Raw genomic sequence first — 17,143 nt, 5'->3', positions numbered from 1 at the left:
CAAGGAACTAAGTGGTTTCATTTGGTGGGACTAGTTAGTGCGATAAATTTTAAGTTTCTCCCAGTTGAAAATTTGAATACTATCTTATTTACGGTAATTTGACTGTTTTGTTTGAATACGGTAAAATAACAATCAAATTCATTGTTATTTACCCATTTTTTAGAGATTTTTAACTGTATATTGCATGGAAGTAATAACGTTTTCTTTATTTCAGCTTACTTACCAATGCATTCACCCTGAACAGGGACTGATCTTTTCAAATTGATGCAACTTATGTTCCTTGGTCCATAGAATGGATCGTCAGCTGGTACTTCGATCTGTAAACAGTTACTCGTCATCTCCTTCGAAGGATGCTTCCAAGAATTACTGTCGCAGCAAGGAAGAGTACCTAAAAGGTCCACACCATATAATAAATACATGGTATGTTTAAAAATTTCTTTCACACTTTTTTAAACATTCAAGCTCTTCATCTGTACACAAGTTTAAATTATTTCCCATTCAACTTCTTAAAAAAAATATTTATGCTTTTAACTACTGCATGACATGACATACTTGAACATGGTCAAAATTTTTATAACCTTTTACTTAAAAACCTTTCTATTAGGTTTATAGTCAATAATTACCCTATTCTTTTTTAATCGCTTTTTGTTGTAAGCTCTGAAACGAGTCTAACATTTGTACGGAAAATTTTTATATTAGTTTATAATTGTTATATAAGTTTATAATCAATAATTAACCTAATTCTTTTTAAGTCGTTTTTTGTTGTAAGCTCTGAAACGAGTCTAACATTTGAACGGAAAATTGTAATATTAGTTTATAATAGTTATATAAGTTTCTAATCAATAATTAACCTAATTCTTTTTAAGTCGTTTTCTGTTGTAAGCTCTGTAACGCGTCTAACATTTGCACGGAAAATTGTTATATTTTCAAAAATTATTCATGCAATTAATTTCAGAGAATCAAAAAAAGAGAATAATAACATTAAGAATATCTACCTGAGTCGTTTTTTCATATATTTTTTTTTAAATTTTTAGAAATCCCCTCTATATATAAATCTCTCCTTATATTAATATAAACAATATTATCAGACCATTATTAAAATAAACTTAGAATATTTTTATGAAACCAGAATTTCTGGTCATACTTTCGGTCAAACAACGGGAAATACGAATTCTTTGTTAATTTTTCGAGAATAAGTTGTTGTTGTTGTTACTTATGCTACTTGCCAATTCCATCAAGCCAGCCATGAGAAACCAAGCGAATTTTTAAGGAAGGGGGTGCGTTTCTTGTTTTTCAGTGGCTCCTTCTATGGCTATCACTGAAAATGTCAGATACACACACGTCACGGCCAGTTTCACAGGGAGAACCCATTCCTACTTCATCCATTCACTCATCCACAGATCGTAATTTTTACCGGAACCAGAGATCCAATTCAGTAACCCCAAAGGTGTTGGTTTCTTATAGGAACTAGGAGGTCTTTGTCACCCCGACAAACTGTGCATGCACCAGGCATCATTTAATGTACGGGGATTCACCAATTAATACGCGGGACTCTATCAAACTTACGTTCTCAGAAATACGTACCCAACATCCTACCAACGAGCCTATCCTGGCCCTTCTCTCAAAAGTAAAATTTTTTTAGTATAAACCAAACATTATTCATTTTTGATTTTTGCTAAAAACAAAACAAAGTTCATTCAATGAATATCGATGTCATAAGCATACGTTTTAGTGATAACCTTTCGTTATAATTAAGCTGAATATATAGATATGCATAACTATTGTAATTTACTTTAAAAATATTAACTAAGCAATATTCGTACATCTTTATTAATAATTCATTTTATGTTATTTACCAGAAGGTAGAGCTGTTTCAATCATATCGTGATCAACAAATAATCCAAAAATGAGGATTAACATGGAAACATCTATGTCCGGTTTCAATTTCTTTGAATATAGTTTCTGGCTTAAGTATCGTGCGAGGGGGAGTTCGTTGCCACTTTTTGCTTTTCTTAGACTTGATACACCTACAAAAAGAACATTTTCCATTCTATTTTACATATTTATTATAGAATGCAATTTCATCTCAAAGCAGAAAATTACAACTACGCAGAAATTGAACAGAATCGATTGAAAGGTAGAGAAATAAAAAGTTTAAAATGCTCCTATTTTTTCATTCAGAACAGAATCGATCGAATAGTAAAAAAAAATATTTAAAATGCTCCTATTTTTTTTACTCAGAACATCGAATAGTAGAGAAATAAAAAGTTTGAAATACACTCCTATTTTTTTTACTCAGAGCACGAATAGTGAAGAAATAAAAAGTTTATAATGCTTCTAATGTTTATTCAGAACAAAATCGATCGAATAGTAGAGAAATAAAAAGTTTAAAATACTCCTATGTTTTTACTCAGAACATCGAATAGTAAAGAAATAAAAAGTTTGAAATGCTTCTAATCTTTTATTCAGAACAAAATAGATCGAATAGTAGAGAAATAGAAAGTTTAAAATGCCCCTATTCTTTTTACTCAGAAACTATTAGGCCGATGTTATTATTTAAAATTACATTTCTTAAAATGGGGCAAAGATTTGTGTATTTTAAAATTAAAAATTCCGTTGGCCATTGTTAGATTTAAACAAGAATAAGTAATTGATAATTAAAAAAGCATATTTTTGCATGAAATTATTTTAATGCATATAATCAAAATACAGAGGGATCCTAAATTAGACTTACGATTCTGAATAATTATAACAATAAATAATGTTAAAGTGAGAAAAAAAATAATAATAAAATAAAATAAATTCTTAGATTTGAATAAATTCTTAGAATTCTGGAAAAATTCATGCAACAGGGCATTCATTTTTCATACGAAAAGTTCTTGTTTTTGAAAATATGATGCATATATTTTGTGATGCATATTATTTTGTGATGCTAAGTGAAAAATGTGATGTACATTTTTTCTCTTTGTTTAACAGTTTTACTAATTGCAAAGATATATGCTGAAAAAGATTTTGGAATCAAAAACAAGAACTTTAGAAGGAAAACTTCCAACCTGTTTCATGAATATGTTGCAAGATTTTTCTTTCTTTTCAATTGAACCGTTTTTCAAGTTTTAAATCTTTCAAAACCGCCACTCTAATTTAAGACACTCAGGTATTTTGCAGTATGTCCTTATTCGTAGTATCAAGAATATCATTACAGTCTTTGTGAATGGAATCGCGTAACCTCACCTCAAGGTTACGCAATTTTCCCACTCTTCACACTTTTCCCCTTCCGTTACCATAGTTTCGAAAAGTTTTGCTTTTTTTCCCTGCCAGTTTGTATCAACTTCCAACTCAAAATGTAGTGGCTTAGGGAAAAGGCAAGATTTGTCGTATCCATGACAGAGAGGGGAAAAGAATAAAAAATGAGGTAATCCTGTAACCTTTACATGCCTATTCCATTTACAAAGAGTAGTATATCACTAACATACTATAATTAAAAACATTTACCATCGCCATAAACTGGAGCTAACATCCGAGCGAAAGGCGTCCTGCTCTTTCCCCAGGTAGGATGGATACGATTGTTGCAGGAACCGTCAAAAGTGCGATATTTGTAAGTGGAATAACATTTAGGACTTAATTCTGGCTTACATTCCTTAGGCAAAAAGGAAAGATCTATGCTAAAAAAAAAAAAAAGTTTTTAATTTTCGAAGCAAATGACAAATAGAGTTTTTTTAATTTAAATAAAATAATGGGTATATTAACGAAATACTTTACAAATTCAAAGTTTTCGAATAAATGTTTTTTTTTAAAAAAAAGAAGGAAAAAAATTTGTTTTTTAAATAATTTGTTACGCAGAATAACATTCATTAAAACATTTAGGTAGAATAAACATTTAGGACTTAATTCCAGCTTACATTCCTTAAGCAAAAAAGGAAGATCTTTACTTAAAAAATAATAATAATAAAAGTGTATAATTTTTTAAATAAATTATAAATATAATTCTTATGTATAAATAAAGCAATGGATGTGTTAACAAAATACTTTACATATGTAAAGCTTTTGAAGAAATTTTTAGTTAAAAAAAGGAAAGTAAAAAAAAAAATTTTTTTTTAAATAGAATTAAGTAGAATATCATTGCTTAAAATATTTAAATAGAAATGTAAATAGAGTAACATTTAAGATTTAATTCCGATTTACATTTCTTAAGAGGAAAGGAATTATCTATGCTAAAATAAATAATAGTGCATTTTTCTTAAATTTAAATAAAGCAATGGGAACAATGACGAAATACTTTACTAATGTAACGCTTTTGGAGACATTTTTTTCTAAAAAAAGGGAAAATGTTTTCGCTTTTTTTTATATAATTTATTAAGTAGAATATCATTCATTAAAACGTTCAGGTAGAAATGTGAATAGAATAACATTAAGGACTTAATTCCGGTTTACATTCCTTTGGCAAGAAAGGAAGATATGTGCTAAAAATAAAATAATAAGGATAAAAGTGTTTAATTTTGGAAGAAAATGATATATATAATCTTCTTAGGTTTAAATAAAGCAATGGGAGTATTAACGAAATACTTTACAACTGTAAAGCCTTTAGAAAAAGTTTTTTTATTTTTTTTTTTTAAATAATTTATTACATAGAATTGATTAAAACATTTAGGTAGAAATGTGAATAGAATACCATTTAGGACTTAACCCTGATTTACATTCTTTAGACAAAAGGGAAATACCAATGTTTAAAAAAAATAGAAAAATAAATAGAATAACGTAAATAATGATACTAAATATAAAAATACTACTAAATACGAAAATTGCTATAATGTTATTATGGAAGAGTGTTTCAGGAAAATACTTTTTCAGATTTCACTACGAAATATGATCGAGGAATTTTTTTCGAGATAAAATATAAAACGAAACGTTAGATTAAAAGAAGAAGAAACATTCAATTTATTTTAGTTAATTGATCAAAGTTCATATTTAAATGTAATTTCAACTCTATAAAACATTATAAAAAATTTTATCTAAATATTAACTTGTCTAAAAATATACACAGCTTCAAATATACCAATTTTCCTTTCCTTAAACCTTAACTAGCATACAGATCCAAATTATCTTTCTCTTAACATTACCCATCATATAGATCCAACTGTGCCAATTTTTCTTACTATAACAATAACTGTCTCAAATATATACATGACAAATTATGCTAATTACCCTTTCCTTAAGTATATTAATATAAGTTAAGTATATCTAGCCGGGAAATATGCAGCTCAAATAAAATTAATAAAAATTTAATTGCTTGTTAAAGTGAAGCATTTTTCTCAAATTCAACAAAAAAAATGTGACAGCAATAATTAAAAGCATCAAAATTTTTAAAAAAATTTTTAAAACACAAAAGAAAGAAGGAAAAAAAAACTCATGCCTATAACCTAAAGCTTAAAGTACATATAACGTAAAAGTAAAAAGTAACCTAACCATTTCCCATAGTTTTTCATCATCTCTTCCACAAGAAATGCACACTCCATATAAGCTTGCTGTAAGGCTATATCTTCTGCACTAGGATTCGTGGGTCTGAATGGACAGCCAACGGATGGTGCCTGAACTAAAAAAATGAATGTGGATTAAAATACCTTTAAAGGTACTATACAATGTATTTTACTTATGTACTTTATCCTGCCCCTCTAGACCACTGGGGTTTTTTCTTTGTTCTGTTATCATCTTTTTTTTCTCTCTCGGCTACTGGGTTAGTTTTGTTTCTCACCTTCATTTTTTTCATTTTTCGTTGGCAAACTTAAGTTTTTTATTTTTTTTTTCAAATCACTTCCGCATCTTCTCATTCACGGCTGTTAAGTCTTGAAAACAGGGGCCTATTTTTGAAGTGCTTGAAACATGTCAACTCTAATTTCCTATTTGTACATTTTTGATGTTTTTAATCAGGTAACTTAATCATAACTCTTAGTTAAGAGCCGCGATGGCTCAGGAGATAAAGCGTTCGCCTTCTAATAAGGTGGACCGGGTTCGAATTCTAGCGATGGCTGGTCGATGCGAATTCCGCATCCGGTTTGCACCGACCACAGTGCTGGCGGGAAATATCCTCAGTGGTAGACGGATCATGGGTTAAAGTCCCCTTGCCGTCAGGCTAACCGTGGGAGGGTCTCGTGGTTTTCCTCTCCATGTAAATCAAGTGCGGGTTAGTTCCATCAAAAAGCCTTCCACGAAAGCAAATTTCTCCCTATGCTTGGTCCAGGAGTTCCCTTGTCTTCTGGATTAGGTTTAAAATTACAAGGCTACGGAGTTAAAGATTAGTAGTCCTAAACCAAAAGATTGGGTCCGCTGTTCAACGACGCGGGTATAAAATATGAAATAAAAACTCTTAGTTAAGAATACTTCCTAAAAAAGAAATCACAAAAGCTTACACATCGTTCCTCACAAAGTAATAATAAAGTGCAAGGGTATCAAAATTGTTATCAAAAACTAACTATTGTTTATCGAGGTCAATAAGAAAAACAAGGTGTGCTGTCATGACCGCCCTTGTTGTAAATTTTTATACTAGTTATCAAAGTATGCTCATTTGGAATCTAAAGTTATTTTTTGAGGGAGGGAAAACAAAAACGCTATCAAATTCTGCTGAATTTCTAGAGAGACGAGGGCGATGAAAAAAACATATGAAAATCGGTTTGGTTACCTGGAGAAACTTGAATTTTATTTTATTATTCTCTTTTATTTATTATTTCTCTTTTATTATTTCTCTTTTATTATTTCTCTTTTATTATTTTTCTTTTATTATTCTCTTCTCTGTCCCACTTTCCTCGGTAGTGATGTGTGGCATATCGATAGCCTTTTTACTTTTCCTTCATTTAAATATCAATTGTGATTCCTAATATGACTATCCTTTAACAAGGGTTTTTAAAATATTTATTGAAGCTGCAATTACGAAGCACCAGGTCTACAACTTTTATTAAGCGGCAAATTATTTAACTGAGAACTCAATATCAAACATCAAAATACTTTTAATCAAAATCAAAAATCAATCAGAATCAAAAATACTTTTTATTTTCGGAAAACTGTGGTGTTTTTGACATTCTGCGCTATTTTAATTATTAGCATGGAACCGTTCATAAAGAAAAGTTTCAAACTTATAGAAGTTATAAAATAATTTATTAGAAAGTTAGTTCGAATGACGACGTAGTCATCGAAAGACTGCCTTTATTTTTATTTTTTTACTTATTTATTTATTTTATTTCCCTACTTGGATCAGTCTGCGCAGGGACCGAGGGTGTGCGGTATTGGTCCTCGTTCAACTGTTCCACCGTAAAGTGCTCGACTTCGCGTGCAAGTCGTCGGGTTACCGAAGAGGAGGTTCCATCCCCTCTGCAGAGGATCAAAATTGTGATGGCGTGTCTTCGGATCATCCTCAGGGATGTTTCCCAGACCGTCGCCAATAGCCCATTATGCAGCTCTAGTGCAACGTAAATGAACTACAACAAAAAAATTTTTTAATTCCATTTTAAATATATATTTATATATATATATATATATATATATATATATATATATATATATATATATATATATATATATATATATATATATATATATATATATATATATATATATATATATATATATATATATTTATATATATATATATTTATATATATATATATTTATATATATATATATATATATATATATATATATATATATATATATATATATATATATATATATATATATATATATATATATATATATATATATATATATATATATATATATTTATATATATATATATATATATATATTATATATATATATATATATATATATATATATATATATATATATATATATATATATATATATATATATATATATATATATATATATATATATATATATGTATATATGATATGATATGATATGATATATATATATATATATATATATATATATATATATATATATATATATATATATATATATATATATATATATATATAGCTAGCAAGCTAAAAGTCGCCAACTTTTAGCTTTTGGCGATTAAAAACAAGCTAAAAGTCGCCAACTTTTAGCTTTTGGCGATTAAAAACAAGCTAAAAGTCGCCAAAAATTTCTACCCACGCCAACTTTTTTTTTGCTTCATTTATATTTTAATTTTATATTTTTAAACCCATAAAAATTAAATGAAATGGTGTAATTTCCTTGCACCTGGCTAACCAAAAAGTACCAAAGAACACTTTGAAATTTTTAAATATGCCAATTTTTTTCTATTAGTTATTTGTAGTTTTTTTACATGTTATTTACACTGCAGTGTCAATTTAATCTATAAGTAATTTCTGAAATATGACATTTAGCTATAAAAACAATTTTAAAAAAATACTTACTACTATGGCCAATTTTTTTCCAACCTTTATCAACGTTATCATATTTATAATTGTTCGTGTTTTCTTTGAAGTTTGATCCCGATTTAAGAGGCCCGTTATTTGCGATTTCTGTTCCACCATCAGATGGAGAACCTAAAAAGTAAACATTTAAAAAAAATTCAATGAAAATCAATGAATGAAATTTAAAATTTGAACACTTTTAAAAATTCGTCTCATAAACTGATCTCTTATTACCATCAGTGGTTCATTTTCTTTCGACGCTAACAGAATTTAAATAGAAGAATTCCGCAAAAATATTCTCATAAATTCTGGGCATTTTTAGACAGGGGCTCAAGTGATAGAGTGCTCGACTCCCAATAAGGTAACCCATTGGCTGGTCGATACGAATTCCGCACCCGACTCGCACTGACCACAGTGCTGACATTAAATATCCTGAGTGGTTAATGGATCATGGGTAAGAGCAATACCTCCTAGAAAAGAGAAGGCCTCAACGCTGATCAATTTAGTAGTTCAACGTAACGAACATAAACTGCGCAGTAGTGGTTTATACGAAAGATGTCATTACGTTTGGACTACTAAAGGATCAAATTTCTTGTTTATGGTAACCCGTACTGAGACCTTCCTTCTTCTAGGAGGTGTTGGTTTGAGTCCTCTTGCCGTCAGGCTAACCGTGGGAGATTATCGTGGTTTTCTTCCCCATGTCACGCACATGCAAGTTTTTTTCCTCAAAAAGGCCTCTATGAAGGCAAATTTCTCCCAATACCGAATCCAGAAGTTTCCTTGTCTTCTGTAATGGACTCAAAATCACGAGGCTACGGAGCTGAACATCGGTAGTCGTAAACTCAATATTGGATTATCTGTTCCACGGCGGTTGTAAAATAAATGTAATACAGAGAATAAAGTTCTTCAACAAGTTCATTCTAATTTTAAACAGTATTTATTTAGATTGGAAAAGCAGTTCGAACTCGGTTATTGCGAGGACTAATCAAATCTGATCCCAGATTTAAAGAGGAAATTTATCATAAGCAACCGGTTTAATTTTAAAAAGCGAGCATGAACTCTGTTATAATGAAGATGACTTGGATTTCATGTATGGGAATTGCAAGAGAAATGTTCTTTGGTACCACCCTGGTTCGAACGTATGACCTTTGTCTTTGTAACCTGATGCTGTAACCATCATGAAAACCCACAAATCAAATTACGTAGCTCTATATAATAGCCGCATAAATTAACGATCAACTTTATTAACTTTGCGGAAGCTTATTACAATAACGGATACTGGGGTTTTGTCCAAAAAAGAAGAGATTGCATTATGTATTCATGAACTATTCTAAAAGTTTACGAAAAATTCCTAAAGTGTGAGTCAAATCCACTCTTCATTTAATCAACATACACTGTAAAAATCCCAGATCATATTACGGTTAATAGTGCTGGTACTCAGGGTACCGGTACTTATTACTGTAAAATCCGTTTTTGCTAAAACATATTACGGTACAAAAAATATGATATACCATAATTTTTACAGTAATAATTGCTGTAAAATTGCTGAATAATTCTAATTAAATAAATATTACCCTAAAAAATTACAGTATAATATTTTACGGTAAAAATGGATTTTTTCCGTAAAATGGACATTTACGGAAGATTAACCCAAAATACTACTACTTCATATAGTAATTTAATCCCGAAAATTTTTTCAGTGAAAGGTAATTAAATGAAGAAACGCTCTAAGAAATGTTTGTAAAAATTCAGAGAGTTGGCCATTAATTTATACTGCCATCTCTTTTTTTGACAAAAAAAAAGCTCAGAACACGTAATTGTAATAAGCTTCTGCTAAAGTGTTATTTTGTTGTTTCTATTGCCTACTTGGCAAGCCTGCTTGGGAAACCAAGCAAATTTAACGCAGAGCGTGTGTTTTTTGTTTCTCAGTGTTTCTCAGCGGGATGCTAACTGCAGCCAGGAAAACGATTTCAGCCACACACACGTCGCAGCTCGTTTTAAAGGGCGGACCCATTCATACTCCATTCATTCATCCATAAATAGTAATTTTGACCTAAACCAGTGAATGATCAATCTCCGACTCAGTACCTCCAGAGATATTGATTCGTTATGGGAACTTGGAGGACTTTGAGACCCCGACAGACTTAACGTGCACCAGTTACCATTTGATGCACTTCGATCTTTGGCCAGCGGGATTCAAACTCCCGTTCACACGAACACGAGTCCAACATCTTACCAACCAGGCTACCACAGCCCGCTTCCGCAGCATTAGAGGAGTTCATCTTTAATTTATATAGCTATTATATAAACTCCCTAATTCAATTTGGGGGTGTGCACTTGGAACACACACTAGTAAACAGAAAATGATGGTTCATTCGGTCAAAGAAGAATGTGACATTTTTTTAAAGAATGAAACTTTTTATGACGCTTTAATAAAATGTTCACTCTCTGAATTAAGACACGAAGTTTAAATGCCCACTCATTCCTTCCTTCATAGAATATAAAAATTTACCCCTTTTTAAGTTCATTTATCTAACCCATTTTTATTCATTGTAACTTAAATGTCCGATATTTAAAACCGACTGGAGTCAAATGAGTAAATTGCCTCGGTTTCCACTCTCTCATTATAAGTAAAATTAGGGCAGTTCTCAAATATATTTCAGTGGGATATATATATCCCACTCAAATATATTTTAGTGGGATATTATATTCCATTATAGTGGGTGTATAATACAGATATAAACCCTTAACTCTGACAACAATTAAGTTTATATTTAAATTCACAGTAAAAATCTTGGAGTAAATTTATAATACTGTTTAAGTACCATTTATTATTGAAAAATTTTTCTATAAATACCTTAAAAATATTTTTTTTTCAAACCGAAAAGGAAAATTTTAGAACTAAATGATGTTAACTGAGCCAATCTAACGCGAAAAAATTGTTTAAAATAGTATTTACTAAAGAAAGTAACAGACTTAAATACGACGGTAACTTGATATTATCCTTAAAAAATTGTAGCAGCTATATTTTACTGAGTGAAATATTTTTAGAAAAACCAATTCGGTATTTGTTGCATGATCAAAGATGTAAACGAGATATTATTTTATAAAAAAAATAGAATAAAATAAAGAATTTTAAACTTATTTATAAGCCCTCAAAATATTCGTGTACGTATTTTATTTTATTACCGTCTTGGAACAGCGGACCCAATTTGGGGTTTACGACTACTAATGTTCAACACCATAGCCTTCTAATTTTGAACCCAATCCAGAAGACAAGGGAACTCCTGGATCAGGTATTGGGAAAAATTTGCCTTCGTTGAGGACTTTTTGATGGAACTAACCCGCATTAGCATTACATGAAGAGGAAAACCAAGAAAACCTCCCACGGTTAGCCTGATTGAAAGAGGACTCTAACCCATACCACTGAGGATACTTTACGTCCGCACTGTGGTCGGTGCGAGCTTGGTGCAGAATTCGACTCGACCAGACATTGATGGGATTCGAACCCGGTTGAACCTAGCGGTATGGGTTACCTAGCGTGGTGGCTCAGGGGATAGAGCGCTAGGAGACTAGCGCTCTATCCCCTGAGCCACCACGGCACTCTCTTTAAAGTATTTTATTTTATAACCGTCGTTAAACAGCCTACTCAATTTTTTGAGTTTACGACTACTAATGTTCAACTCCGCCGTCTTGTAATTTTGAACCCAATCCAGAAGACAAAGGAACTTCTTGATCAAGTATTGGGAGAAATTTTCTTTCGTGGAGGCCTTTTTGATGGAACTAACCGGCATTTACGTTACATGGAGAGAAAAACCACGAAACTCTCCTACTGTTTGGTTGACGGCAAGGGGACTCATTATTTGTCTGCTAATGAGGATATTTTACGTTAGCACGGTGGTCAGTGCAAGCCGGATGCAGAATTCGTATCGATCAGCCATCGCTAATATTCGAACCTGTTCACGTCATTGGAAGGCGAACGCTCTATCCCCTAAACCAGTGTTCCCCAACCCCCGGTGCCGGTCCGTGGATCAAATGGTACCGGGCCGCCCAAATAATTGAAATTGAATTTAAATTCCTGGGTTTATACCCCAAATTAAAAATATCTGTGTTCCATTAAAATTTTATTAATTTAAAAAAAGTGGCCCCCGAAGGTAGTGACATAAATTTCTTAATATTTGTAATGTATCATTGTCTCCGATTACCCCCAGATGGAACCGTCTCATTGCGAAGAAACGAGCTCAGGGTTAACATTGATTTAACGTTCTAGTAAGTTAAAATGTTAAATCACTTTATACTTATTTTTTGGTATATCAGTATTTTATTTTGAAGGCATGTTTAAATACAATTAAATTGATTTAATAATACAAAATAATCTAAAATATAAACAATCAACGTCCCCCCCCCCATCGGGACGCAGTTAAATTATCAAACGATGACAGGTCCGCGGTGATAAAAAGGTTGGGGAACACTGCCCTAAGCCATTACGAATCCTTTTAAATATAAAGTAAATTTATAAAATATTTATCTGACTAATATTCCAATATCCTCCAATCCATGTAAATAAATTTCATACAACGCCGATAGTTTTTCGATAAATTTACCTTTTAAGATTACGCATAAGTAGGGAATATTTAAGGCATGTAACATATATGTTAATAGAATTCAAAGCTAGCTGTTGTTATCATTATTGTTCCCAAATTTGCTCTTTACTTATATAATAAGAGTCATCGTTATAACAAGTGAGACGAAAATAACATAAACAGACGAAGCAATTACAACTATTTAAACTAGAAATTTCCACAGCATTTTCTTATATAATAGAGTTATAAATCTTATGTCCTTCACGAACGTAAACCCGACGCTTAATTTATTTATTTTTTTTAACAAAACATGGGGATGCGCATGTATTGCGTTAATATAATTCTCAAACAAGGTTATATGAAATACTTCTGATGGTATTAAAGAAAAAAAAATATGAACATGGATTTTTTAATAGCGCGTTATATAACTACCTGTTTTAAGTCCATTCCAACTCTTGTTCCAATTATAATCGTCTTTTTTGCCGCCATATTTTTCTTTTTTATCTTGCCAAGTATCATCTAGAACCTTTTTGTTGAATTTGAAAGGTGAACCTAAAAATATACTTCAAATGTACCTTTCTTTTCTCTTTTTTCTTTTTTTTTTTGGAAGAAAAAGCAAGTTATAGATCAACATGAAAAAATTTTCCAAACGCTATATTTTCGGAAGAGTATCAAATTCAATCGAATAAAAGCACTAAATTGCACAATACATGTCACAAATTAAAGTAGGCATTTAATTTCCGAATTTATTTTGTCTTTAAAAAAAGAAAAGAAAGAAAAGAGTGTTCTACCAAATAGATAAATTGTAAGTATTAACCTTTGACTTCACTCTCTACTCGTCTGCAACAGGTTTAACCTTTTAATTAATTCCTTTCTTCTTTTCTTGACTCACTCTCGATATCGAAAATCATCCTTTATATATATATATATATATATATATATATATATATATATATATATATATATATATATATATATATATATATATATATATATATATATATATATATATATATATATATATATATATATATATATATATATATATATATATATATATATTTATATATATATATATAAAACATTCTCACAAAAACAGTCATTTTCATGTCCCCAGTATATTTTATGTTTGTTTTACAGCTTACGAAAAAAAAAATTCAGGGAAAGTGTCCTTCAGAATGCAAGCTAACAAAAGAATAAAAATAAAATTATCAATTTTTATTTTTTATTTATTTTAGGTAATTAAAATATACCAATATGTCATTCCCTCACTTGTCCCCACTGCTGATTTAAAAAAAGAAAAAAATTGTTTCTGAAACAAAAAATTTTTTTTTACAAATTCGTGTTTTTTATTTCAGAATACTGAAATATAGAATTCAGAAAATAAATTTTAAATTTAATTTCTGGTAAAAATATTAACACAGCACTATTTTAAACTTTGTCCCCAGTGTTTCGCGTCATTCCCTCACAACAATGTTCTTATCACCTGCAATCTTCTTAGAATAAAAATATTTTAATAAAAACTTCAGAAGTTAACAACTGGCATCATAGAACAAAATTGCAGTATGTTTCCATCTTCCACTTAAAGAAGCTTTGCTGTGGAATAAATTTGAATGAATCAAACCAGGTAAAATTTTTTACATTTGTCATTCCCTCATGTCATTTTTTAGAGTAAAATAAAATACAACTTCATCGAGAAAGTGGATAATTATATGTTGCCTTCTTGTATGAATATAATTGTATGTGATTGACTTCAGAAATTAATTAGGCCTAACTGTTATTTTCAAATTTTATTGAATTCGTCATTCCCTCACTAGTGTATAAAGTGAGGGAATGATTCAAGATGAGTATATTATTAAATTTTTTTTTGTTCAATCGTGCCAGCCAATTTTATTTCTCAAACCTGTAAAAACTATTTAATATATAAGACTAAATTATAATAAATATTAGATATACTTAGTATGTTATCATTTTCAAACTTTAGGTAGATGTAACTTAGATAAAAACATGTATCAAAATAAAATATCATTCCCTCACTATTAGTGTCATTCCCTCACTTTTTAAATAGTGAAAATAATTAATTTACTTATTAATTAATTTGAAAAATAAATTGAAAAATTAATAAATTAATTTATTAAATTAATTAATTTATTTATTAAATTAATTAATTAATTATTAATTGTTATAAATTAATTAATTATAAATTAATTATTTAAAAAATTAATTAATTTAAATATTAAGTATAATTTATAGGATATATACTTTCTTTATAATGCCATTACATATTTCTATTCATATAAAAAGTTTCAGAGCTTTTTATTCACTTTACTTTTTTGGGATTTTATGAACTGAAAAATGACAGAAATTTTTGTTTTAAAATTTATTTTAATTTTTTAAATATTTATTTATTAATTTTATATTTTTAATATTTTTTAAATATTTATTTATTAATTTTATTTTTTAAAATATTTATTTATTAATTTTATTTCTTAAAATATTTATTTATTAATTTTATTTTTTTTAATATTTTTTAAATATTTTTATTATTAATATTTTATTTTCTTCTCCCTAAAAAATTTTATCTATTTTCTTTCTTCGTGACTTCTTCGCATTTTTAACTTAATTATCGAAACATAACCTGCCTAACGCTAATTATTTAGCCTTAACCTCCATGAACCCCCTCTGGCCCACAACTGATTATGTAACGGTTGATATATAAGAATATTGGTTGATATATATAATGCGAAATACTCAGGTGTTTTTATGGATTGATTTAAGCATATGATTGGCCAGAACCATTTTATTTTAAATACTTTCTAATTATGCAATAATAAAGAGGAAGAAAAAAAATTTGTTGTTTTATCCCAAGACGAAAAAAAAACAAAAATAGAAAGAAAAACCTTATAAACTATTTATCATTGAATTCAGTTTAATGCAGATAATTTCTAAAAGTGTGCAGTACTCTCATTGAACGCCATATGCTTAATAATGTTTCTATTATAACAGTTTAATTTATTTAAACAGATCACTTTAAATTTTATGAAGTGCTTTATGCGTGATAAACTTATTTAAAAACTAATTAACGCGCATTAATAACACATGGCACTTAAACGCGTTATTTAATCCGTTTAAGGATTATGAAACGTGATTTGAAGTTCGACCTCACATCCTCACATCACTTCTCCTGAACTTTTTCATCCCGTCTTCTTTTTCTTATTCGATTGAAGGTCGTTTGCTTTGTATTCTCTTCACCTGTAGTTTGCCTATTGCGCGATTGAGAATGAAAAAAATATTAACGCTTTGCGTGACTCTTGCTTGATAGTTGCTTTTAAATTGATTTTTTTTTCTCGTTATATAATTTTCCGTTCAATTATGCCTCCAAGGCATTAAATTTAACTTTTTTATTACTTTGTGTTACATAACGAGCCTTCGGCTAAGTTACATTTCTAAAGTAATGCATTTAAATAATTTCAAGGTCACTTACATAACATGAAATGAATCATAGAACTCTATAAATCATGCCGGACATTTGGATCAGACATTTGGATGAATTCTTTATTTACATACAATACTTTATAAAACTCTTTTACTATAACTTGTTTTTTAATTAACCTCTTAACGCACAGATTTTTTTGAAAAAAAACCGGCCAAAAATACTCTAAAGTGTATTTTTTATGTAAAAAACCACACTTTAGAACATTGTCTTTTCGTATGGGGGACAATTTTGATATGCGCTTTTGTTCGATAGGAAAACGCTAATAAATAAGTGTTATAGCTTACAATCCTATGTAAATGATAAATATCAATAAAACAATTTTTTTTGTTACCTTTCACATTGTTATTTTCAATTCTCGATTATATTCGAGTGTGAAAAATTATAGCAGCATAAAATACAACGCCGCTCTAATTATATCGAGTGTGCACAGTTTGGCCAAGGTCACGGCTCGAAGGTAACGGTTTAGCGCGCTCGAATTAACTCGAGCGCACAAGTTAAGGGGTTAAATTATTTTTTGTGGGGGAAATGTTTTTCCTAGTTTAGGGCAGGAAGTTGGAATATAGTGTGGAGCTATTAAATGACCAACTCTAGCTATTAAATGCGCAGCTATTAAATGACTCTTTCAAAATGGCAATCAAGTCTGTTTTTTTCTTTTTAATCTGACATGCATTTCTCGTGATATCTCGATT

The 17,143-nt window shown here is 29.6% G+C and overlaps 1 protein-coding gene across 2 annotated transcripts in view; it reads right to left on the bottom strand.

Annotated features, from left to right (window-relative positions):
* The window catches only part of LOC107444912 (salivary peroxidase/catechol oxidase), a 68,893-nt gene that overhangs the window by 25,176 nt on the left and 26,574 nt on the right, over positions 1–17,143 (bottom strand). For both annotated transcript variants that reach the window (XM_087168315.1, XM_087168314.1), the window contains exons 7-12: positions 13,391–13,510; positions 8,376–8,507; positions 5,464–5,590; positions 3,493–3,662; positions 1,857–2,027; positions 224–388 (exon numbers count right to left, since the gene is read on the bottom strand). In XM_087168315.1, coding sequence (XP_087024441.1) covers positions 224–388; positions 1,857–2,027; positions 3,493–3,662; positions 5,464–5,590; positions 8,376–8,507; positions 13,391–13,510 — 885 coding nt within the window. The remainder of the gene's footprint in view (positions 1–223; positions 389–1,856; positions 2,028–3,492; positions 3,663–5,463; positions 5,591–8,375; positions 8,508–13,390; positions 13,511–17,143) is intronic.

Source organism: Parasteatoda tepidariorum, chromosome 7 (genome assembly GCF_982258835.1).
Source record: "Parasteatoda tepidariorum strain Cologne lab strain chromosome 7, Ptep-v5.0, whole genome shotgun sequence".
Taxonomy (NCBI): domain Eukaryota; kingdom Metazoa; phylum Arthropoda; class Arachnida; order Araneae; family Theridiidae; genus Parasteatoda; species Parasteatoda tepidariorum.
This window is presented reverse-complemented; position numbering and strand designations above follow the sequence as displayed.